The sequence below is a fragment of the Oncorhynchus masou genome, unplaced genomic scaffold (assembly GCF_036934945.1).
Source record: "Oncorhynchus masou masou isolate Uvic2021 unplaced genomic scaffold, UVic_Omas_1.1 unplaced_scaffold_1683, whole genome shotgun sequence".
Classification (NCBI taxonomy): Eukaryota; Metazoa; Chordata; class Actinopteri; order Salmoniformes; family Salmonidae; genus Oncorhynchus; species Oncorhynchus masou.
The window spans coordinates 1-27,441 of record NW_027006972.1 but is presented as its reverse complement, the minus strand read 5'-3'; the positions used below and the strand labels follow the sequence as shown (position 1 = coordinate 27,441).

Sequence of the window (27,441 nt, the reverse complement as noted above, 5' to 3'; positions counted from 1 at the left end):
TTTAGTCCCATCCTTCAGCTCCCCTCAACCCCTCCCATCTATCTCTGAACACCATCCAGTTTAGGTTCTCCTCCTCAGTGATCTTTATCCAGAAGGGCTTTCCTCCTATCAGTGATCTCCTTTATCCATACAGGTGAGGCTTTCCTCCTATCAGTGATCTCCTTTATCCATACAGGTCAGGCTTTCCTCCTATCAGTGATCTCCTTTATCCAGACAGGTCAGGCTTTCCTCCTATCAGTGATCTCCTTTATCCATACAGGTCAGGCTTTCCTCCTATCAGTGATCTCCTTTTATCCATACAGGTCAGGCTTTCCTCCTATCAGTGATCTCCTTTTATCCATACAGGTCAGGCTTTCCTCCTATCAGTGATCTCCTTTATCCATACAGGTCAGGCTTTCCTCCTATCAGTGATCTCCTTTATCCATACAGGTCAGGCTTTCCTCCTATCAGTGATCTCCTTTATCCATACAGGTCAGGCTTTCCTCCTATCAGTGATCTCCTTTATCCATACAGGTCAGGCTTTCCTCCTATCAGTGATCTCCTTTATCCATACAGGTCAGGCTTTCCTCCTATCAGTGATCTCCTTTATCCATACAGGTCAGGCTTTCCTCCTATCAGTGATCTCCTTTATCCATACAGGTCAGGCTTTCCTCCTATCAGTGATCTCCTTTATCCATACAGGTCAGGCTTTCCTCCTATCAGTGATCTCCTTTATCCATACAGGTCAGGCTTTCCTCCTATCAGTGATCTCCTTTATCCATACAGGTGAGGCTTTCCTCCTATCAGTGATCTCCTTCATCCATACAGGTCAGGCTTTCCTCCTATCAGTGATCTCCTTTTATCCATACAGGTGAGGCTTTCCTCCTATCAGTGATCTCCTTTATCCATACAGGTCAGGCTTTCCTCCTATCAGTGATCTCCTTTATCCATACAGGTCAGGCTTTCCTCCTATCAGTGATCTCCTTTATCCATACAGGTGAGGCTTTCCTCCTATCAGTGATCTCCTTTATCCATACAGGTCAGGCTTTCCTCCTATCAGTGATCTCCTTTATCCATACAGGTCAGGCTTTCCTCCTATCAGTGATCTCCTTTATCCATACAGGTGAGGCTTTCCTCCTATCAGTGATCTCCTTTATCCATACAGGTCAGGCTTTCCTCCTATCAGTGATCTCCTTTTATCCATACAGGTCAGGCTTTCCTCCTATCAGTGATCTCCTTTTATCCATACAGGTCAGGCTTTCCTCCTATCAGTGATCTTTATCCAGAAGGGCTTTCCTCCTATCAGTGATCTCCTTTATCCATACAGGTCAGGCTTTCCTCCTATCAGTGATCTCCTTTATCCATACAGGTCAGGCTTTCCTCCTATCAGTGATCTTTATCCAGAAGGGCTTTCCTCCTATCAGTGATCTTTATCCAGAAGGGTTAGGCTTTCCTCCTATCAATGATCTTTATCCAGAAGGGCTTTCCTCCTATCAGTGATCTTTATCCAGAAGGGCTTTCCTCCTATCAGTGATCTTTATCCAGAAGGGTTAGGCTTTCCTCCTATCAGTGATCTTTATCCAGAAGGGTTAGGCTTTCCTCCTATCAATGATCTTTATCCAGAAGGGCTTTCCTCCTATCAGTGATCTTTATCCAGAAGGGCTTTCCTCCTGGTACATGTAAATGGTGGAATAAAAGGTGATATTTTCCTCGTACTGTTACTTCACGGAGATTCTCCTGACCCAAGATGTTACTGAAAACAGTCCAGACGAGCCTCGACAGTATCACACAAATTATTCAGGGAATAACACTGATCAATATGCTCCCAAAATGTCCATTTGTTTTCATGAAATAGCTCAACATAAAAACACCAACTGCATTCTCTTTCACTTTTATTGAATACCACCAGAACAGCGTTGATCACATTCAATCACTTTCATTCTAACAGAAACATGTCAAAGCACCACCCATCCAAGGCTCGGCCCGATACATCCAAGGCTCGGCCCGATACAACGCATCCAAGTTCAGTCTCTGTCAAGGAGTTAAGCACATAGTCACACGTATTGTATGTGTGGAGGCTAGAAGAAGTACAAGGTTGAGGGATGATATAAATATGTTTGCCCAGCTTTGTCTTGCTTGTCAGGAATGGGAACACCCACCTCAAGTGAAAATAAATATAAAATATAAAGGAACAATTAGAGAAGGAGACTGAGGGGCGATCTGTGATGTTGACAGATATCCCCATGAACAATCCTGACTTGAACTAAAAATATGCCTCTGTCAGAATCAAGACAAAACCATATTTTTTAACATTCTGAATATGGAACAGAGCAAGATGTCTTCCTTACTTGGATGAGTGTCAATATGCTCTAGGAAATTACAATCCTCTTCTTCACACAAAAGCAACACATTTTTTATTGTGTCAGTTGAAAATATGTTTTCAAACTAAAAAAGTAGGTAACAGCTGGTGTATGGTGCTAATTGTAGAACATATCGTTGTTGTTCAACTCTGTGGAAGTTTGAAGGTTTAACGAAGATGTGAAGTCAGACTGGAACGCCTTCATTTCTTTCTGTTTCCGCCTCCGGACAGAATCATCACCATCCTCATGAAGATGTTCAGAGTGTCCATGTAGATCCCCATGCACCTACAAGACAGGATAACACCACAGAGCACCAACCGTCAGCTTCATATATCACCATACAAGACAGGATAACACCACAGAGCACCAACCGTCAGCTTCATATATCACAATACAAGACAGGATAACACCACAGAGCACCAACCGTCAGCTTCATATATCACAATACAAGACAGGATAACACCACAGAGCACCAACCGTCAGCATCATATATCACAATACAAGACAGGATAACACCACAGAGCACCAACCGTCAGCTTCATATATCACAATACAAGACAGGATAACACCACAGAGCACCAACTGTCAGCATCATATATCACAATACAAGACAGGATAACACCACAGAGCACCAACCGTCAGCTTCATATATCACAATACAAGACAGGATAACACCACAGAGCACCAACCGTCAGCATCATATATCACAATACAAGACAGGATAACACCACAGAGCACCAACCGTCAGCTTCATATATCACAATACAAGACAGGATAACACCACAGAGCACCAACCGTCAGCATCATATATCACAATACAAGACAGGATAACACCACAGAGCACCAACCGTCAGCTTCATATATCACCATACAAGACAGGATAACACCACAGAGCACCAACCGTCAGCTTCATATATCACAATACAAGACAGGATAACACCACAGAGCACCAACCGTCAGCATCATATATCACAATACAAGACAGGATAACACCACAGAGCACCAACCGTCAGCATCATAACACCACAGAGCACCAACCGTCAGCATCATATATCACAATACAAGACAGGATAACACCACAGAGCACCAACCGTCAGCATCATATATCACAATACAAGACAGGATAACACCACAGAGCACCAACCGTCAGCTTCATATATCACAATACAAGACAGGATAACACCACAGAGCACCAACCGTCAGCTTCATATATCACAATACAAGACAGGATAACACCACAGAGCACCAACCGTCAGCTTCATATATCACAATACAAGACAGGATAACACCACAGAGCGCCAACCGTCAGCTTCATATATCACAATACAAGACAGGATAACACCACAGAGCACCAACCGTCAGCTTCATATATCACAATACAAGACAGGATAACACCACAGAGCACCAACCGTCAGTTTCATATATCACAATACAAGACAGGATAACACCACAGAGCACCAACCGTCAGCTTCATATATCACAATACAAGACAGGATAACACCACAGAGCACCAACCGTCAGCTTCATATATCACAATACAAGACAGGATAACACCACAGAGCGCCAACCGTCAGCTTCATATATCACAATACAAGACAGGATAACACCACAGAGCGCCAACCGTCAGCTTCATATATCACAATACAAGACAGGATAACACCACAGAGCACCAACCGTCAGTTTCATATATCACAATACAAGACAGGATAACACCACAGAGCACCAACCGTCAGCTTCATATATCACAATACAAGACAGGATAACACCACAGAGCACCAACCGTCAGCTTCATATATCACAATACAAGACAGGATAACACCACAGAGCACCAACCGTCAGCATCATATATCACAATACAAGACAGGATAACACCACAGAGCACCAACCGTCAGTTTCATATATCACCATACAAGACAGGATAACACCACAGAGCACCAACCGTCAGTTTCATATATCACCATACAAGACAGGATAACACCACAGAGCACCAACCGTCAGCTTCATATATCACCATACAAGACAGGATAACACCACAGAGCACCAACCGTCAGCATCATATATCACCATACAAGACAGGATAACACCACAGAGCACCAACCGTCAGCATCATATATCACCATACAAGACAGGATAACACCACAGAGCACCAACCGTCAGTTTCATATATCACCATACAATACAGGATAACACCACAGAGCACCAACCGTCAGCATCATATATCACAATACAAGACAGGATAACACCACAGAGCACCAACCGTCAGCTTCATATATCACAATACAAGACAGGATAACACCACAGAGCACCAACCGTCAGCATCATATATCACAATACAAGACAGGATAACACCACAGAGCACCAACCGTCAGCTTCATATATCACAATACAAGACAGGATAACACCACAGAGCACCAACCGTCAGCTTCATATATCACTATACAAGACAGGATAACACCACAGAGCACCAACCGTCAGCATCATATATCACAATACAAGACAGGATAAACACCACAGAGCACCAACCGTCAGCATCATATATCACAATACAAGACAGGATAGCACCACAGAGCACCAACCGTCAGTTTCATATATCACAATACAAGACAGGATAAACACCACAGAGCACCAACCGTCAGCTTCATATATCACAATACAAGACAGGATAACACCACAGAGCACCAACCGTCAGCTTCATATATCACAATACAAGACAGGATAAACACCACTAGGCCAGTATTCTACTGTATAGTAGGCCAGAATTATACTGTATCAATGGTATTTAGTGTAATATACTGAATCATAAATGGTAATTATTGTAGTAGGACAGTATACTGTATAGTCGGCCAGAATTAGACTATCAATGGTATCTAGTGTAATATACTGAATCATAATGTATTTAGTATATTAGGACAGTAGTATACTACATCACAGTGGTATTCTACAGTATTATACTGCATCATAGTGGTATTCTACAGTATTATACTGCATCATAGTGGTATTCTACAGTATTATACTGCATCATAGTGGTATTCTACAGTATTATACTGCATCATAGTGGTATTCTACAGTATTATACTGCATCATAGTGGTATTCTACAGTATTATACTGCATCATAGTGGTATTCTACAGTATTATACTGCATCATAGTGGTACTGACAGTATTATACTGCATCATAGTGGTACTGACAGTATTATACTGCATCATAGTGGTATTCTACAGTATTATACTGCATCATAGTGGTATTCTACAGTATTATACTGCATCATAGTGGTATTCTACAGTATTATACTGCATCATAGTGGTATTCTACAGTATTATACTGCATCATAGTGGTATTCTACAGTATTATACTGCATCATAGTGGTATTCTACACTGAACAAAACCATGTCAAAGATTTTACTGAGTGACGGTTCATATAAGGAAATTTATTTAACTGAAATAAATTCATTAGGTCCTGATCTATGGATTCCACATAACCGGGAACACAGATATTCATCTGTTGGTCACAGATACCTTAAAAAATAAAAAGGTACGGCATGGATCATAAAACCAGTCAGTATCTGGTGTGACATTTGCCTCATGCAGCGCGACACATGTCCTTCACATAGAGTTGATCAGGCTATTGATTGTGGCCTGTGGAATGTTGCTCCACTCTTCTTCAATGGATGTGCTAAGTTCCTGGATATTGGCGGGAACTGGAACAAGCTGTCGTACACGTCGATCCAGAGCATCCCAAACATGCTCAATGGGTGACATGTCTGGTGAGTATGCAGGCCATGGCAGAATGGGCATGTTCAGCCTCCAGGAATTGCGTACAGATGTAACATGGGGCTGTGTATTATCATGCTGAAACATGAGGTGATGGCGGCGGATGAATGGCACGACAATGTCAATGTGCCATCAATAAAACGCAATTGTGTTGGTTGTCCGTAGCTTATGCCAACACATACCACAACCCCACCTCCACCATGGGGCATTCTGTTCACAATGTTGGCATCAGCAAACCGCTCACCCACTCGACACCATACATGCTGCCTGCCATCTGCCCGTGTGTTGAAACAGAGATTCATCCGTGAAGAGCACATTTCTCCAGCGCACCAATGGCCACTGAAGTGAGCATTTTGCACTCTGAAGTCAGTTATGATGCCGAACTGCAGTCAGGTCACGACCCTGGTGACGACGACGAGCACACAGATGAGCTTCCCTGAGATGGTTTCTGACAGTTTGTGCAGAAATTCTTTGGTTGTGCAAACCCCCAGTTTCATCAGCTGCCCGGGTGGCTGGTCTCAGACGATCCCACAGGTGAAGAGGCCGGATGTGGAGGTCCTGGGCTGGCATGGTTACACGTGGTCTCCGGTTGGACGTACTGTCAACGACATTGGAGGTGGCTTATGGTAGAGAAATTAACATTCAATTATCTGGCAAAAGCTTGAATGTACATTACTGCAGTCACTATGCTAATTGCAAACTCCCTCAAAACTTGAGACATCTGTGGCATTGTGTCGTGTGACAAAACTGCACATTTTAGAGTGGCCTTTTATTGTCCCCAGCACAAGGTTCTTGATATGCCACACCTGTCAGGTGGATGGATTATGTTGGAAAAGGAGAAATGCTCACTAACAGGGATGTAAACAAATTTGTGCACAACATTTTAGAGTAATACGCTTTTTTGTACATATGGAACATGTTGGGACTCTTCCATTTCAGCTCATGAAACAAAGGACCAACACTTTACATGTTGCGTTTATATTTCTGTTCAGCATATATATCAAAGCAGGACATAGAAATAAAACAATAACAGGATGAATGGACCAGTTGACTGTTTAAACACTAAGGAACAGAACTGGACCAGTTGACTCTGTTTAAACAGTAAGGAACAGAACTGGACTAGTTGACTCTCTGTTTAAACAGTAAGGAACAGAACTGGACCAGTTGACTCTGTTTAAACAGTAAGGAACAGAACTGGACCAGTTGACTCTCGGTTTAAACACTAAGGAACAGAACTGGACCAGTTGACTCTGTTTAAACAGTAAGGAACAGAACTGGACTAGTTGACTATCTGTTTAAACAGTAAGGAACAGAACTGGACCAGTTGACTCTCTGTTTAAACAGTAAGGAACAGAACTGGACTAGTTGACTATCTGTTTAAACAGTAAGGAACAGAACTGGACCAGTTGACTCTCTGTTTAAACAGTAAGGAACAGAACTGGACCAGTTGACTCTCTGTTTAAACAGTAAGGAACAGAACTGGACTAGTTGACTATCTGTTTAAACAGTAAGGAACAGAACTGGACCAGTTGACTCTCTGTTTAAACAGTAAGGAACAGAACTGGACCAGTTGACTCTCTGTTTAAACAGTAAGGAACAGAACTGGACCAGTTGACTCTCTGTTTAAACAGTAAGGAACAGAACTGGACCAGTTGACTTCATATCTGGGGCGGCAGGTAGCCTAGTGGTTAGAGTGTTGGACTAGTAACCGAAAGGTTGAAAGTTCAAATCCCGAGCTTACAAGGTACAAATCTGTTGTTCTGCCCCTGAACAGGCAGTTAACCTACTGTTCCTAGGCCGTCATTGAAAATAAGAATTTGTTCTTAACTGACTTGCCAAGTTAAGTTAAATAAAAGGTCCAATCTGTTTAAACAGTAAGAAACAGAACTGGACCAGTTGACTATCTGTTTAAACAGTAAGGAACAGAACTGGACCAGTTGACTCTCTGTTTAAACAGTAAGGAACAGAAATCAGACAGCCACTTACGAGTTGATGGGGTCGTATTTCTGCATCCCGTACATGGGGTACGTCTCCGCCCTCTTGATGACCTTCTGGGTGTCGTAGAGCAGGAACATGCTGAAGAGGACCAGACCTCCGTAGATAGCGATGGAGTAGAGGCCTGCTCCCATCGCTGAGGTAGGGGGCAGGAACATTGAGCCTGGGGACAGAGAGAGTGGAGAGGACATTACATTAGCACCATGTCCTCAAGCTCAATTAATAACTGAGGGGAAATTATGTGTCAAGGGTGTTTGTCACCAGAGAACCAGATCCTAAATAATGCTATTTGAAAAAGAAGAAACTGCAGCACACTGGCATCTTCAATACTCCACTAACAATGTACTGGGTTTGATGAAACAAAAGGCTACGGTCTACCGTGTTGTTTTCCATTGATGTGCGTCTACCGTGTTGCTTCCCATTGATGTCCGTCTACCGTGTTGCTTCCCATTGATGTCCGTCTACCGTGTTGTTTTCCATTGATGTCCGTCTACCGTGTTGTTTTCCATTGATGTCCGTCTACCGTGTTGTTTTCCATTGATGTCCGTCTACCGTGTTGTTTTCCATTGATGTCCGTCTACCGTGTTGTTTTCCATTGATGTCCGTCTACCGTGTTGTTTCCCATTGATGTCCGTCTACCGTGTTGTTTTCCATTGATGTCCGTCTACCGTGTTGTTTTCCATTGATGTCCGTCTACCGTGTTGTTTTCCATTGATGTCCGTCTACCGCGTTGTTTCCCATTGATGTCCGTCTACCGCGTTGTTTCCCATTGATGTCCGTCTACCATGTTGTTGTCCATTGATGTCCGTCTACCGCGTTGTTTTCCATTGATGTCCGTCTCCCATGTTGTTGTCCATTGATGTCCGTCTACCGTGTTGTTTTCCATTGATGTCCGTCTACCATGTTGTTTTCCATTGACAAACACTTTAAAGGCAATAACCATTTAGTTGTCCTCGAAAAGTATGTTGTTGACATACCTGCATTTTATGTTCCTTTGTGAATTAGACCATAATAAAACAGACTGAAGAAACGCCTACGAACCGTTTCGTGATCTAAAGATACTAACCATTAGAGACCACTGAAACCCACAGCCAGGGTTATTGATCTAAAGATACTAACCATTAGAGACCACTGAAACCCACAGCCAGGGTTATTGATCTAAAGATACTAACCATTAGAGACCACTGAAACCCACAGCCAGGGTTATTGATCTAAAGATACTAACCGTTTAGTAGAGACCACTGAAACCCACAGCCAGGGTTATTGATCTAAAGATACTAACCATTAGAGACCACTGAAACCCACAGCCAGGGTTATTGATCTAAAGATACTAACCATTAGAGACCACTGAAACCCACAGCCAGGGTTATTGATCTAAAGATACTAACCATTAGAGACCACTGAAATCCACAGCCAGGGTTATTGATCTAAAGATACTAACCGTTTAGTAGAGAAAACTGAAACCCACAGCCAGGGTTATTGATCTAAAGATACTAACCATTAGAGACCACTGAAACCCACAGCCAGGGTTATTGATCTAAAGATACTAACCATTAGAGACCACTGAAACCCACAGCCAGGGTTATTGATCTAAAGATACTAACCGATGGAGGAGGCGAAGACGACTCCGAAGCCCACCGCCAGGGGTCCTCCCATGTTGAGGAACTTCTCACTGGGGGCACACATGGCCACGGTGGACAGACCCCCCACTATGCCCGCTGTGTACCAGGCTGCCCTCATCATCAGGGGCCCACCTAGCAGAGTCATGGGGGCTATGACCGCTCCCATCACACCTGGAAACACAGGGACAAATGGATGGATTTATTTATTAGGTTAGTTTTTTTTAAAGGGACCATGTACATACATCAAACATGAAAAAGCACCAGATTTTAGCTACAATTCTATTTATCATCTGAGGTCCAAATAAAGAGGTTTTATATATGTAACAAGATGTTCTACTTAAAGAAAACAGATGTGGTATTTAAAAGTCTTCTCAGAATATTCTCACAGGCACAGCACCGGTGTCAGTAAGTACTAGAAAACCCTGTTCCATTCAATTCAACCTCTGCTGCATAGTGTGGGTATTCTGAACCTTTATAGTACTGCCCTCTAGTGGCGAAAACGAGCAAGTGGGACGTTTCAATTGACTAATGCTTGGTAAAGTGAGAAGGTGAAGCAGTCCAACACCTGCATGTAGCATCCAGGCTAGATGTTTGGCTCCTGGGCTCTGGTCATAAGAGATAGATCTGACCAGCATGCCTGCTCCAATCATGGCTGCAAAGGTAGCTCCAATAGCCTGGTGAAAAAAATGACAAAAGTCTGTATTATTTGAACAAGAAACAAATACCCACAGTGGCTATTGAAAAGTCTCGGAATCCTACACAATGGTTTGAAAATCAGCACGAGACGTATCAACACAAAACAATGAGGTTAGGTGGGCCCTCAAACCACTACGTTCCTTTTTAAGGGTTAACATTCAGTGGATGCAGATATACTTTCAGTCATTAGTCACTGGCCCAGTGGCAATAGTCATCGTAAAAACTAATATTTCCTTGAAGGTAAACTCAGCGATAGATGCAGAAAGTTAACAGCATAGTGGGTCAATTCCCACAACAACTAAAAGCATTGAAGCGTGAGGCTCAACTTCTCCACTGTTCTGGTCCCTCGGCTACCCTGCTGTTTTGGTCCCTCGGCTACCCTGCTGTTCTGGTCCCTCGGCTACCCTGCTGTTCTGGTCCCTCGGCTACCCTGCTGTTCTGGTCCCTCGGCTACCCTGATGTTCTGGTCCCTCGGCTACCCTGCTGTTCTGGTCCCTCGGCTACCCAGCTGTAACGGCTACCCTGCTGTTCTGTTCCCTCGGCTACCCTGCTGTTCTGGTCCCTCGGCTACCCTGCTGTTCTGGTCCCTCGGCTACCCTGCTGTTCTGGTCCCTCGGCTACCCTGCTGTTCTGGTCCCTCGGCTACCCTGCTGTTCTGGTCCCTCGGCTACCCTGCTGTTCTGGTCCCTCGGCTACCCTGATGTTCTGGTCCCTCGGCTACCCTGCTGTTCTGGTCCCTCGGCTACCCAGCTGTAACGGCTACCCTGCTGTTCTGGTCCCTCGGCTACCCTGCTGTTCTGGTCCCTCGGCTACCCTGCTGTTCTGGTCCCTCGGCTACCCTGCTGTTCTGGTCCCTCGGCTACCCTGCTGTTCTGGTCCCTCGGCTACCCTGCTGTTCTGGTCCCTCGGCTACCCTGCTGTTCTGGTCCCTCGGCTACCCTGCTGTTCTGGTCCCTCGGCTACCCTGCTGTTCTGGTCCCTCGGCTACCCTGCTGTTCTGGTCCCTCGGCTACCCTGCTGTTCTGGTCCCTCGGCTACCCTGCTGTTCTGGTCCCTCGGCTACCCTGCTGTTCTGGTCCCTCGGCTACCCTGCTGTTCTGGTCCCTCGGCTACCCAGCTGTTCTGGTCCCTCGGCTACCCAGCTGTTCTGGTCCCTCGGCTACCCAGCTGTTCTGGTCCCTCGGCTACCCAGCTGTTCTGGTCCCTCGGCTACCCAGCTGTTCTGGTCCCTCGGCTACCCAGCTGTTCTGGTCCCTCGGCTACCCAGCTGTTCTGGTCCCTCGGCTACCCAGCTGTTCTGGTCCCTCGGCTACCCAGCTGTTCTGGTCCCTCGGCTACCCAGCTGTTCTGGTCCCTCGGCTACCCAGCTGTTCTGGTCCCTCGGCTACCCAGCTGTTCTGGTCCCTCGGCTACCCAGCTGTTCTGGTCCTCGGCTACCCAGCTGTTCTGGTCCCTCGGCTACCCAGCTGTTCTGGTCCTCGGCTACCCAGCTGTTCTGGTCCCTCGGCTACCCAGCTGTTCTGGTCCCTCGGCTACCCAGCTGTTCTGGTCCCTCGGCTACCCTGCTGTTCTGGTCCCTCGGCTACCCTGCTGTTCTGGTCCCTCGGCTACCCTGCTGTTCTGGTCCCTCGGCTACCCTGCTGTTCTGGTCCCTCGGCTACCCTGCTGTTCTGGTCCCTCGGCTACCCTGCTGTTCTGGTCCCTCGGCTACCCTGCTGTTCTGGTCCCTCGGCTACCCTGCTGTTCTGGTCCCTCGGCTACCCTGCTGTTCTGGTCCCTCGGCTACCCTGCTGTTCTGGTCCCTCGGCTACCCTGCTGTTCTGGTCCCTCGGCTACCCTGCTGTTCTGGTCCCTCGGCTACCCTGCTGTTCTGGTCCCTCGGCTACCCTGCTGTTCTGGTCCCTTGGCTACCCTGCTGTTCTGGTCCCTTGGCTACCCTGCTGTAACAGCGTAAAGCTAAATCTATGCAAATGGCAGATCTTTGTGTGACTGTGTGAGAGTGAAGTCTTGCATCTCGCTCATCTTAATATCTGTGGTGCTGCTCGTGACAACGTCATTTAGCTGAATCTACTTTTTAAAAACAAGCTGTCTTGACTGGTTTAAATCCAGGTGATATAATAAAATGTGAATTACCAGCCAGGATCCTCTCATCATGACACCCATGAGGGCTGGGGTCCTGCTGACGGCTACAGCCGACAGAGCTGTCATCCCCACACTGCCTGCAAAGTACATGTAGGTCGAGTGGATCCTGTCCTTCACGTACTGGGGCCAGATACTGGGGCAGGAGACACAGGGAAAATAAACATTTACAGAGGACAGCATGTCGATATTAGAGGTTGACCGATTCATCGGAATGGCCGATTAATAAGGGCTGATTTAGTTTTCATAACAATCGGTAATCTGCATTTCTGGACACCGATCATGGCCGATTACATTGCACTCCACGAGGAGACTGCATGGCAGGCTGACTACCTGTTATGCGAGTGCAGCAAGGAGCCAAGGTAAGGTGCTAGCTAGCATTAAACGTATCTTATAAAAAACAATCAATCTTAACATAATCACTAGTTTACTACACATGGTTGATGATATTACTAGGTTAACTAGCCTTTCCTGCGTTGCATATAGTCAATGCGGTGCCTGTTAATTTATCATAGCCTCCTTCGCCAAACGGGTGATTTAACTTCACTAGGGTAGGGGGCAGCATTTGGAATTTTGGATGAAAAGCGTGCCCAAATTAAACTGTCTGCTACTCAGGCCCAGAAGCTAGGATATAGAAAACACTAACGTTTCCAAAACTGTTAAAATAATGCCTGTGAGTATAACAGAACTGATATGGCAGGCGAAAAACTAAGGAAGTACTATTATTTTCAAAATCTGTTTTTCCATTGAAAGCCTATCCACCATACAAAGACTTAGGACCCAGTTCACGATCTCTATGGCTTCTTCTACATGTGGCCAGTCTTTAGGCATTGTTTCAGGATTTTACTCTGAAAAATGAGGGAGATACAGCACTTTCAATGAGTGAACAGTGGACATTTACAGACATGAGCCAAGCACGTGATCGGGAGCGCGCCTTTCTTGTTTCTCCTTTTCTATTGACGAAGCTTTTGTCCAGTTGAAATATTATTGATTATTTATGACAATAACAACCTGAGGATAGATTTTAAACATTGTTTGACATGTTTCTACTAAGTTTTGTTGTATTTTTTTTACTTTTCGTCTTGATGTTGACAGCGCGCATTGTGCCTTTGGACTGAACTAAACGCACCTACAAAACTGAGGTTTTTGGACATAGAGGGACATTATCGAACATTTATTGTCCTAACATAATCGCATCGTGTGCTTTCTCCGTAAAGCCTTTTTGAAATCTGACACAGCGGTTGCATTAAGGAGAAGTTTATCTGTATTCGTATGTTTAACACTTGTATCTTTCATCAATGTTTATGATGAGTATTTCTGTAATTTGACGTGGCTCTCTGCACTTTCACCGGATGTTTGTTTGAGACAGTGATTACTGTACAAAACGCGCCAATTTCAACTGAGGTTTTTGGACATAAAGATTAACTTTATCGAAAAAAAACCCACACATTTATTGTGTAACATGAAGTCCTGTGAGTGCCATCTGATGAAGATCAAAGGTTAGTGATTAATTTAATCGCTATTTCTGACTTTTGTGAGCCCTCTCCTTAGCTGGAAAATGCCTGTATGGTTTTCTGTGACTAGGCGCTGACTTAACATAATCGCATGGTGTGCTTTCTCCGTAAAGCCTTTTTGAAATCGGACACAGTCTTTGGATTTACAAGTTTATCTTTAAAATTGTGTATAATACTTGTATGTTTGAGGAATTTTAATTATGGGATCTCGGTTGTTTTGAATTTGGCGCCCTGCAATTTCATTTGCTGTTGTCGAGGTGGGACGCTACCATCCCACTGGTACCACATTCACGAAAAAAAGCACTGCACCAGTGTGTATCTAACCATAAACATCAACGCCTTTCTTAAAAATGAATAAAATTAACAAGTATATATTTTTAAACCTGCATATGTAGTTAATATTGCCTGCTAACATGAATTTCTTTTAACTAGGGAAATTGTGTCACTTCTCTTGCGTTCTGTGCAACAGAGTCAGGCAGCAGTTTGGGCCGCCTGGCTCGTTGCGAACTGTGCGAAGACTATTTCTTCCTAACAAAGACAGCCAACTTCGCCAAAGGGGGAATGATTTAACAAAAGTGCATTGTGAAAAAGCACAATCGTACCTAACTATAAAGTCAATACACAGAAGTATATTTTATTAAACCTGCATATTTAGTTAAAAGAAATTCAGGTTAGCAGGCAACATTAAACTAGGGAAATGGTGTCACTTCTCTTGCGTTCATTGGACGCAGAGTCAGGGTATATACAGCAGTTTGGGCCACCTGCCTCGTTTCAAACTAATTTGCCAGAATTTTACGTAATTATGACAACATTGAAGGTTGTGCAATCTAACAGCAATATTTAGACTTATGGATGCCACCCATTAGATTAAATATGGAACAGTTCCGTATCTCACTGAAAGAATAAACATTTTCTTTTCGAAATTATAGTTTTTTACATATTGCACTTTTTCTTCTCCAACACTTTGTTTTTACATTATTTAAAATTGAACATGTTTCATTATTTATTTGAAAGTAAATTGATTTTATTGATGTATTATATTAAGTTAAAATAAGTGTTCATTGTTCATTCAGTATTGCTGTATGTCATTATTATAAATATATATATTTTTTTTTTTTACATCTGCCGATTAATCGGTATCGGCTTTTTTTGGTCCTCCAATAATCGGTATCGGTGTTGAAAAATCAGAGTTGGTCGACCTCGAGTTGATATACCTGCACAATAGGCACCCTGTTCCCAACATAGGGCACTATACTCAACCAGGAATCATTAGGGCTCTGAGTGCACTCTGTAGGGAATATGGTGCCATTTGGGACACAGATACAGTAACACTTTCCTTTGAGTTGTGGTGAAACCTATGGAACCACACAGAAATAGCTTCAGTAATAACAATGACACATGCACTTGATACCAGTTGAATTGTTAAACCACTAACTTCCTGGGATAACACCAGTACAACACACACACACACACACACACACACACACACACTACTAGTACAACACACACACTACCATGGGATAACACCAGTACAACACACACACACACTACTAGTACAACACACACACACACACACACTACACTACTAGTACCACACACACACACACTACCATGGGATAAGACCAGTACAACACACACACACACACACACACACACTACTAGTACAACACACACTCTACCATGGGATAACACCAGTACAACACACACACTACCATGGGATAACACCAGTACAACACACACACTACCATGGGATAACACCAGTACAACACACACACTACCATGGGATAACACCAGTACAACACACACACTACCATGGGATCACACCAGTACAACACACACACTACCATGGGATAACACCAGTACAACACACACACTACCATGGGATAACACCAGTACAACACACACACTACCATGGGATAACACCAGTACAACACACACACACTACCATGGGATAACACCAGTACAACACACACTACCATGGGATAACACCAGTACAACACACACACTACCATGGGATAACACCAGTACAACACACACACTACCATGGGATAATACCCGTACAACACACACACTACCATGGGATAACACCAGTACAACACACACACTACCATGGGATAATACCCGTACAACACACACACTACCATGGGACACTACTAGTACAATACACACTACCAATGGAAGCATTAGCACTTACACTGCCCTCTCGATGGCACCGATCTCATTGGACATGCCTAGTCCGTAGTAGCACAGAGCTCCCAGGCCTACAGCAGCCCCTCCAGCCAGGAACATCCTGCCCATGTTATCCACTGCAAGGGAATACAGAGCACATTTACACCAGTTAAAACCTGCTGCTGACCGGCACAAGGCACTGCCTTCATGATGTAACTGTGAGGGGTGTGAGACGGGCCTGTGTTTACATGACAGGTCCATCCTGCCCCCCTTGTGTTACGAGGTGACGTTTTTTAAAAATGGTTTATTAAGTCAATATAGTCACTTCTGATGGCAGTATCAGTCGCTGGTTCGAAAGCTGCCTGTTGGAGCTGGTCCTTGGCCGTTTTCCCACGACGGAAACCAAATCTGGATTTGGTGGAATAGCCCTGATGAAAGGTTAATATTACACAGAATCAGTTATTATTACAGCATGTTGACCTACAATTGAAGACATACAATTTGTCCACAGGTTGGGTCTTTCAGAGAAAAAGGAGTCGATGTCCGTAGCCCCGCAGAAATCTTATTAGCATAATAAAATATATATTTTTAATGAATATATATTTTTCTAAATCGCCATAAAAATGTGTCAGTTTGAGATGTATGGGTTATCTGTTTATCCATGTATGAAGTTGTTATTCAATGTGTTTCTATGGGCTAATAGCAGTAAGGCTCAATTCAATGTTCCATCTCATTCATTCATATTCATGAATATATATATGAATATGAATAGAATATATGAATGAAGAGAGAGAGAGAGAATCTTTTGTAATGTTAAGGGTCCTAGAACTCAATGAAATAGCTAAATGATCCTTGGTATGACCATGTTAAAACAACGCCATATGTTAGCTTAGTAGAACCCCCCCCCCCCGTAATGCATTCACTAGTCTAAAACTGATCCATTCATCACCATTATCATCAGCTGTACTGGCAGGGCTCTAGTCATTACCTGTATCCCATAATGTGCCTGCATTACATACAGAACCAGGCTAATAATGACTAGCCAACTTCAATTTGCATGACCTTGCAGGGCTTGACATTCAGGTAAATGTGCCAGTGTCAGAGCACCCCAGTACCAATGGAAAACTACTGTCCTGAATGAAAAGAACCGGCACAGAAAGCTAATCTTTCATTTGCAGGCTGAGCAAGTAGCCTACCCATACACAAAATGGGGCGGCAGTGTAGCCTAGTGGTTAGAGCATTGGACTAGAAACCGAAAGGTTGCAAGTTCAAACCCCCGAGCTGACAAGGTACAAATCTGTTGTTCTGCCCCTGAACAGGCAGTTAACCCAGTGTTCCCAGGCCGTCATTGAAAATAAGAATTTGTTCTTAACTGACTTGCCTGGTTAAATAAAGGTAAAAAAAAAGACATTTCAACTTGGAAAGATCATATTTACATTGACTGTTCAGAACCATCTTGGAAAATGGTTTTATTGTTAGTCATTTTGAACAGTCAGTCTACAGATGAAGGGCCCTATAAAATCAGTTTTATTTTGGGGGTAAATTTAGTTCCCCCAGTTTAGCATTTTCAAGGTTTCCTATTTTTTCCAGGGTTTTCACTCTCAAATCCCACTTTTTATAGAAAAACTAAAAACAATGGATGTTCTAAGTCAACAAATGCTTAAAAACACATCAGGAGGCCACTTTGGAGGTCTGGGAACTACATATATAAATATATATGTGGCAGATGTAGTTGCCCTTTAATTCAATTGCGAGCCTAGCAAGAGAACGGCACAAATGGATAGTAGCTGGTTTACAGGCTCTTGACCGATTCTTCCATTTTGACTATTTTTGGTGGCTTTGATTGTAACTTTGTTTTTATACAGCGTTTCCTGTGACCGAAAAGAGCTTCTAATCCGTGGCTGCTATCGAGGAGTGGGACACTAATGCTTATAAGAAATTCCAGCACAACCTCCGACGAGCCATCAAAACAGGCAAAGCTTCAACATAGGACTAAGATGGAATCCTGCTACGCCGGCTCTGATGCTCGTCGGCAGAGTTAGCAATCTTTCACAGATGACAAAAGGAAACCCAGCGGCGAGCTGCCCATTGACGCAAGCCTACCGGACAAGCTAAAAACCTTCTATGCTTGCTTCGAGGCAAGCAACACTGAACCATGCATGAGAGTACAAGCTGTTCGGACTGTGTGATCATGCTCTACGTAGCTGATGTGACACCTTTAAACAGGTTAACCTTCAGATTACCAAGACTCGTACTCAGAGCAAGCGCTGACCAGCTGGCAAATGTCTTCACTGACATTTTCAACCTCTCCCTGACCCAGTCTGCAATACCAACATGTTTCAAGCAGACCACCATAGTCCCTCTGCCCAAGAACGCCAAGGTAACCTGTCTAAATGACTATCATCCTGTAACTGAGCTAAACGACTACCGCCCCGTAGCACTCACTTCCGTCATCATGAAGTGCTTTGAGAGACTAGTCAAGGACCATATCAACTCCACCCTACCTGACACCCTAGACCCACTCCAATTTGCTTACCGCCCAAATAGGTCCACAGACGACGCAATCTCAACCACACTGCACACTGCCCTAACCCATCTGGACAAGAGGAATACCTATGTGAGAATGCTGTTCATCGACTACAGCTCGGCATTTAACACCATAGTACCCTCCAAGCTCATCATCAAGCTCGAGACCCTGGGTCTCGACCCCGCCCTGTGCAACTGGGTACTGGACTTCCTGACGGGCCGCCCCCAGGTGGTGAGGGTAGGCAACAACATCTCCACCCCGCTGATCCTCAACACTGGGGCCCCACAAGGGTGCGTTCTGAGCCCTCTCCTGTACTCCCTGTTCACCCACGACTGCGCGGCAACGCACGCCTCCAACTCAATCATCAAGTTTGCGGACGACACAACAGTGGTAGGCTTGATTACCAACAACGACGAGACGGCCTACAGGGAGGAGGTGAGGGCCCTCGGAGTGTGGTGTCAGGACAATAACCTCACACTCAACGTCAACAAAACTAAGGAGATGATTGTGGACTTCAGGAAACAGCAGAGGGAACACCCCCCTATCCACATCGATGGAACAGTAGTGGAGAGGGTAGTAAGTTAAGTTCCTCGGCATACACATCACAGACAAACTGAATTGGTCCACTCACACAGACAGCATCGTGAAGAAGGCGCAGCAGCGCCTCTTCAACCTCAGGAGGCTGAAAAAATGTGGCTTGTCACCAAAAGCACTCACAAACTTCTACAGATGCACAATCGAGAGCATCCTGGCGGGCTGTATCACCGCCTGGTACGGCAACTGCTCCGCCCACAACCGTAAGGCACTCCAGAGGGTAGTGAGGTCTGCACAACGTATCACCGGGGGCAAACTATCTGCCCTCCAGGACACCTACACCACCCGATGTTACAGGAAGGCCACAAAGATCATCAAGGACAACACCCACCCGAGCCACTGCCTGTTCACCCCGCTATCATCCAGAAGGCGAGGTCAGTACAGGTGCATCAAAGCTGGGACCGAGAGACTGAAAAACAGCTTCTATCTCAAGGCCATCAGACTGTTAAACAGCAACCACTAACATTGAGTGGCTGCTGCCAACACACTGACTCAACTCCAGCCACTTCAACAATGGGAATTGATGGGGAAAGGGTGTAAAATATATCACTAGCCACTTTAAACAATGCTACCTAATATAATGTTTACATACCCTACATTATTCATCTCATATGTATACGTATATACTGTACTCTATCATCTACTGCATCCTTATGTAATACATGTATCACTAGCCACTTTAACTATGCCACTTTGTTTACTTACTCATCTCATATGTATATACTGTACTCGATACCATCTACTGTATCTTGCCTATGCTGCTCTGCACCATCACTCATTCATATCTTTATGTACATATTCTTTATCCCCTTACACTGTGTATAAGAAATTAGTTTTGGAATTGTTAGTTAGATTACTTGTTGGTTATTACTGCATTGTCGGAACTGGAAGCACAAGCATTTCGCTACACTCGCATTAACATCTGCTAACCATGTGTATGTGACAAATAAAACTTGATTTTGATTTTTTTCATAGTTCCAACACCATCATTAAATTTGTTCAGCCTCCCGAGGGGGAGCTGAGAAGACTTGGCCCTCAGATTTTCAAGACGTTCTACAGCTGCACCATTGAGAGCATTTTGACTGGCTGCATCTCCGCTTGGTATGGCAACTGCTTGACATCCGACCGCAAGGTTCTATAGAGGGAAGTGCGTACAGCCCAGTACATCACTGGGGCCGAGGTCCACACCATCCAGGACCTCTATACCAGGCGGTGCCACCCAAGTCATACTGTTCTCTCTGCTACCACACGGCAAGCGGTACCAGCGTACGAAGTCTGTAACCAATAGGATCCTAAACAGTTTATACTCCCAAGCCATAAGACTGGTAAATAATTAACCAGGACTACCTGCATTGACCCTTTTTGCACAAACGATTTTGACTCATCACATTAGCTGATGTTACTGTTTATTATCTATCCTGCTGCCGAGTCACTTTATCCCGTAACCCTGCACGTGGACTGGCTGCTGGAAACACGTGTATATAGACAAGTTATCAATCCTAGTATTACTATTTTTATTTTCCTCTCTGCATTGTTGGGAAGGGCCCAAAAGTAATTGGTAGACTACACAAAGCATGTGAAAAATTACATGCTAAAGACCCTGAAACATGACATGCTAAAGACCCTGAAACATGCCATGCTAAAGACCCTGAAACATGACATGCTAAAGACCCTGAAACATGACATGCTAAAGACCCTGAAACATGCCATGCTAAAGACCCTGAGACATGCCATGCTAAAGACCCTGAAACATGCCATGCTAAAGACCCTGAGACATGCCATGCTAAAGACCCTGAGACATGACATGCTAAAGACCCTGAAACATGCCATGCTAAAGACCCTGAGACATGCCATGCTAAAGACCCTGAGACATGCCATGCTAAAGACCCTGAAACATGCCATGCTAAAGACCCTGAGACATGCCATGCTAAAGACCCTGAAACATGACATGCTAAAGACCCTGAAACATGCCATGCTAAAGACCCTGAGACATGCCATGCTAAAGACCCTGAAACACGACATGCTAAAGACCCTGAGACACGCCATGCTAAAGACCCTGAAACATGACATGCTAAAGACCCTGAAACATGACATGCTAAAGACCCTGAAACATGACATGCTAAAGACCCTGAAACACGACATGCTAAAGACCCTGAAACACGACATGCTAAAGACCCTGAAACACGACATGCTAAAGACCCTGAAACACGACATGCTAAAGACCCTGAAACACGACATGCTAAAGACCCTGAAACATGACATGCTAAAGACCCTGAAACACGACATGCTAAAGACCCCGAGACATGCCAGCTGAAACATGACATGCTAAAGACCCTGAGACATGCCATGCTAAAGACCCTGAAACATGACATGCTAAAGACCCTGAAACATGACATGCTAAAGACCCTGAAACATGACATGCTAAAGACCCTGAAACACGACATGCTAAAGACCCTGAAACACGACATGCTAAAGACCCTGAAACACGACATGCTAAAGACCCTGAAACATGACATGCTAAAGACCCTGAAACATGACATGCTAAAGACCCTGAAACACGACATGCTAAAGACCCCGAGACATGCCAGCTGAAACATGACATGCTAAAGACCCCGAGACATGCCAGCTGAAACATGACATGCTAAAGACCCCGAGACATGCCAGCTGAAACATGACATGCTAAAGACCCCGAGACATGCCAGCTGAAACATGACATGCTAAAGACCCCGAGACATGCCAGCTGAAACATGACATGCTAAAGACCCCGAGACATGCCAGCTGAAACATGACATGCTAAAGACCCCGAGACATGCCAGCTGAAACATGACATGCTAAAGACCCCGAGACATGCCAGCTGAAACATGACATGCTAAAGACCCCGAGACATGCCAGCTGAAACATGACATGCTAAAGACCCCGAGACATGCCAGCTGAAACATGACATGCTAAAGACCCCGAGACATGCCAGCTGAAACATGACATGCTAAAGACCCCGAGACATGCCAGCTGAAACATGACATGCTAAAGACCCCGAGACATGCCAGCTGAAACATGACATGCTAAAGACCCCGAGACATGCCAGCTGAAACATGACATGCTAAAGACCCCGAGACATGCCAGCTGAAACATGACATGCTAAAGACCCCGAGACATGCCAGCTGAAACATGACATGCTAAAGACCCCGAGACATGCCAGCTGAAACATGACATGCTAAAGACCCCGAGACATGCCAGCTGAAACATGACATGCTAAAGACCCCGAGACATGCCAGCTGAAACATGACATGCTAAAGACCCCGAGACATGCCAGCTGAAACATGACATGCTAAAGACCCCGAGACATGCCAGCTGAAACATGACATGCTAAAGACCCCGAGACATGCCAGCTGAAACATGACATGCTAAAGACCCCGAGACATGCCAGCTGAAACATGACATGCTAAAGACCCCGAGACATGCCAGCTGAAACATGACATGCTAAAGACCCCGAGACATGCCAGCTGAAACATGACATGCTAAAGACCCCGAGACATGCCAGCTGAAACATGACATGCTAAAGACCCCGAGACATGCCAGCTGAAACATGACATGCTAAAGACCCTGAGACAAAGAAGGGGGCATTGGAGGGTGCCAACGTGACAGGGTCAATACCAGAGAAAATATGGAAAAAAAACACACCTCCAAAACAAGCTACACATATCCAAATATTTGCCGGCTTAGGCGACTTACATATCCAAATATTTGCAGTCTTAGGAGAGATTCAAGGAATCATTGAGCCTGTGCCAGCATTGTGACTGCATGGGAATGTATGTAGCTATAGAAACCGTCACGCTTTGGGGCCAAAACATTTCGACCTGGAGAAGTCGGTAACCAAGGAGTAAATCAGCAGCATAACAAACCAGGGCAGAGAGACTGGTCTCTCTTCATCTCCCCCTCTCAGAGAAAACTCAACAGATATATAGCAACTACATACAGACAAGAGTTGTTCTGTATGGCTCAATCAATTCCAACCATGTGTCTTCGTGTAGTGTAATTAATTAATCTAGTGTTTATTAACTTTGTTATCTTATGACTTATTTCTGTATTTTATGTCTATCTGTATTACTGGTAAGGACAAAACAGAAGAAAACCAAGCCAAGCATCCCACAGTTCTTCTACCTAAATTCCCTTTCCGCTCGGTGTCTCACTCACTCAACTGTGTTTCCAACCACTCCCTCTAAACAAGCGTGCATACACAAGTTCCCGTTAGACCTACAGAAATAAACGCCTATAAAAACTAGTCTAACTGATTCTACATCTGCGTTGCTTGCTGTTTGGGGTTTTAGGCTGGGTTTCTGTATAGCACTTTGTGACATCTGCTGATGTAAAACATTTTAAAATGAATACATTTTCATTTAAAATGTTACATAGAATTTATCCTGTGAAACATGTTTTGGAAAGATTCAAGTTGACTATTAATGTGATTTCTGTGGAATGGAGAAGGAGACCATTTTGCATTTGTTTTTTGCCTGTATTTATAGTAGAATGTTTTTAGATTGACATACAGAATTTTGTTACCAAAAAAATAGGACCGTTTGTACTATATAATGGTTTTGATATAATTATTTATTTCAGAAACTCTGATATAGATAAAGATGTAGTATATTTAATTCAACTTCTAATAATACTAGGTACATTTCATATTCACAAATGCAAATGGTCTAATTCAAAACCTAAACTTTTTTCACTTTATAAATGAATTTAAACAATATGGCAGTACTTGAACTAAAATGAAAAACAAAAAGGCAATTAAAACTTGTTGTATTACTAATGAATATGATTTGTTTGTTTAGGATTCCTGGCAATGTAAATAGTTTGTATGTGTGCTTGTTTGCAGGTGACTATTCCTCTTTTGTTTGTTGATATGTTAATACAGTTTATTTAGATTTTTTATTTCAAATACATTTGATTGATACACAAGATAAATACCTTGCCAAATGCCGACATCATATTCACAAACTCAAACTGGACTTGTTGACTGAAGTTGGGGAATATGTGTTCCAACAACGACCTGCAGGTTGGTAATAACTGCGTCCAGTCTATTTTCCTCTTAGGCTACTTTGCGGTTGTCACTAGTTACCACAGCCACAAAGTCAAAATTGGCTATATAGTAAAAATGCATTATTATCATTTTAAGTGATTTTGGTCTTCGTTAGGTTAGGGTTAGACATAAGGTTAGCAGTGCGGTTAAGGTTATGGTCGAGGGTTAGGTTTAAAATCGGATTTTAATCCGATCAAATTGTAGAAATAGGCGGGGTTTATGACTTTGTGGCTGTGGTAACTAGTGATGACCTTACTTTGCGAACTGCTCGTCCCCCCCTGGCTTTACGTTTTGGATTTAACTGACCTGGAAGACCTTGTGCTTAATTTAGGGAATAACTGAACTTAACAATTGATTGGGAGTCCAATAGGGCGGCACACAATCGGCCCAGCGTTGTCGGGGTTTGGCAGTCATTGTAAATAAGAATTTGTTCCTAACTGACTTTCCTAGTTAAATAAAGGTTAAACAAAATAAATAAAAAGGTGTGGTGCCTAGTTGGAACAAAATCCCACAGTGCGTAGGTAACAGGATTGGTTAGCAGGCTTATAGCCTAGGCCAGGGGTAAACATAGGCAGGTTTCACACTGAAAATATGCTAACATTACATTCATAACAAGCGTATTTTAAATCAGAATCATTAAGCGTAGGCCTACTCACCAAACAGATGTCATAGCCGTAATTCATCCCCATGCAGCGCTCAATGTGGAATTGCTAATCCACTTAGTTTATTCCACATGCTCTTTGGAATTTTCTACATTGAACAGCTGTATATTGAAAAGAACAATTGTGTTTTGTAACCCTGATTTAAAAAAATTTTTTTTATCTACTTACCAAATTGAGCCCCGTTTCAAATTCTCTTCTATTTTATTCTGTAATATTACAATGGCTTTTTTTTCTACAATAAAATAGGTGTTTTGACTGATAAGGCCTCGGGAAATAAGAGCATATTGTCTGCTAAATTAACAAAACAAGGCTATTCCATTGCACAGCCATATGCTTCTACAAGCAAGCGGCACTTATGACATCACTGCCTTATTGAATATTGTGTTCCATAATACAAATCTAATTTATTTGTCACATACACATGGTTAGCAGATGTTAATGCGAGTGTAGCGAAATGCTTGTGTTTCTAGTTCCGACAATGCAGTAATAACCAACGAGTAATCTAACCTAACAATTCCAAAACTACTACCTTATACACACACAAGTGTAAAGGGATAAAGAATATGTACATAAAGATATGAATGAGCGATGGTACAGAACGGCATAGGCAAGATGCAGTAGATGGTATCGAGTACAGTATATACATATGAGATGAGTATGTAAACAAAGTGGCATAGTTAAAGTGGCTAGTGATACATGTATTACATAAAGATGCATTAGATGAATTCACCAATTTGTAAGTCGCTCTGGATAAGAGCGTCTGCTAAATGACTTAAATGTAAATGTAAATGATAGAGTACAGCATATACATATGAGATTAATAATGTAGGGTATGTAAACATTATATTAAGTAGCATGGTTTAAAGTGACTAGTGATATATTTTACATCAATTCCCATTATTTAAGTGGCTGGAGTTGAATCAGTATGTTGGCAGCAGCCACTCAATGTTAGTGGTGGCTGTTTAACAGTCTGATGGCCTTGAGATAGAAGCTGTTTTTCAGTCTCTCGGTCCCTGCTTTGATGCACCTGAATGTCAACCAGTTGATATTACAGTTTCAATAAATTAAACAAATGGTACTTGTCTTTTATTGTTTAAATATGAGGCCATTTAACAATTAGGATGTTATCTGTACTGGTTATGATCATTAAAGGCATTTTTACAAACTGTTGGCATATAGATAAATGTGCACATATTTTTCCCCCCAGTGGAGGCATTGTGTTCTATAAATGTCTTACTTTATTTTAGTAAAAATGTGAGTGTTGGAACAGTCCAAAAATGTCAAAAGCCCATCCCTGATGTGTTACCTGGTGGACCTTGAGGAGGGGCGGGCAGCTCTTCAGGGTGGAGCTCCTCAGGGCTGGAGAGCCCTGGGTCAACACAGGACGCAGCCCGGACACAGGGAGACTGCGCAGGCATGCTAGCCTCACCAACATGGTCATGATGAAGCTCTGGAATTACAGCTCTGGAAAAACAGTCAAATTTCTATCAACTGAAGCATGAGGTAAGCAGAGAGGAAATGGGTCTACAACAGATGAACGTTTTGAAACATTCATTTAGATATTTCGTCTCAAATTCCCCGTCATAATGACCAACTGTCCTGCCCATCGGCACAGTAAGTTGATTGAATTGTATTTAAGATTCTGGCTTCCCACTGACTGTTTTTGTGCAACCCAATAGGGAGCAACACTTGTCTATGTAAATACAACCGTGTGGCTAAAATCAGCTAACTTTAGCACACGAGCCTGAAAACCAAATGTTGAATTGCATTGATTTCTATGTCGGGCATTAATGAGCGTTTGGATCAGGAAAGTTTCTTCTCATGACCTCAGCAAGCCAGATTGTCAAATACATAATATATTTGAACTTACTTTCATTTTTAGGAATGTGAAACAATCTCTACAGGAAAGTATAATTAAAAGGAAACTTTTCAAAGCGCTGGTAGTGAGTTAACATTTCCATCATCTGAAGCATGAGTGCAAGATGAAAATACAGGCAGGAGAAGCATGGAAACTTAAATACAGGCGGGAGAAGCATGGAAACTTAAATACAGGCGGGAGACACATGGAAACTTAAATACAGGCGGGAGAAGCATGGAAACTTGAAAATAGGGGCGGGAGAAGCATGGATACTTGAAAATAGGGGCAGGAGAAGCATGGATACTTGAAAATAGGGGCAGGAGAAGCATGGATACTTGAAAATAGGGGCAGGAGAAGCATGGATACTTGAAAATAGGGGCAGGAGAAGCATGGATACTTGGGGGCAGGAGAAGCATGGATACTTGAAAATAGGGGCAGGAGAAGCATGGATAAAATAGGGGAGAAGCATGGATAC

The 27,441-nt window shown here is 43.6% G+C and overlaps 1 protein-coding gene across 1 annotated transcript; it reads right to left on the bottom strand.

The window, feature by feature from the left end:
- Positions 1-1,854: 1,854 nt before the first annotated feature.
- LOC135531963 (growth hormone-inducible transmembrane protein-like) lies at positions 1,855-26,593 on the bottom strand. The gene is made up of 8 exons (XM_064959651.1): positions 26,415-26,593; positions 16,571-16,673; positions 16,271-16,382; positions 12,557-12,698; positions 10,293-10,401; positions 9,710-9,898; positions 8,097-8,268; positions 1,855-2,624 (listed from the first exon to the last, which is right to left on the bottom strand). The coding sequence occupies exons 1-8, from the start codon at positions 26,547-26,549 to the stop codon at positions 2,540-2,542; spliced, it is 1,047 nt and encodes a 348-aa protein (XP_064815723.1). The 5' UTR covers positions 26,550-26,593; the 3' UTR covers positions 1,855-2,539.
- Positions 26,594-27,441: the final 848 nt, after the last annotated feature.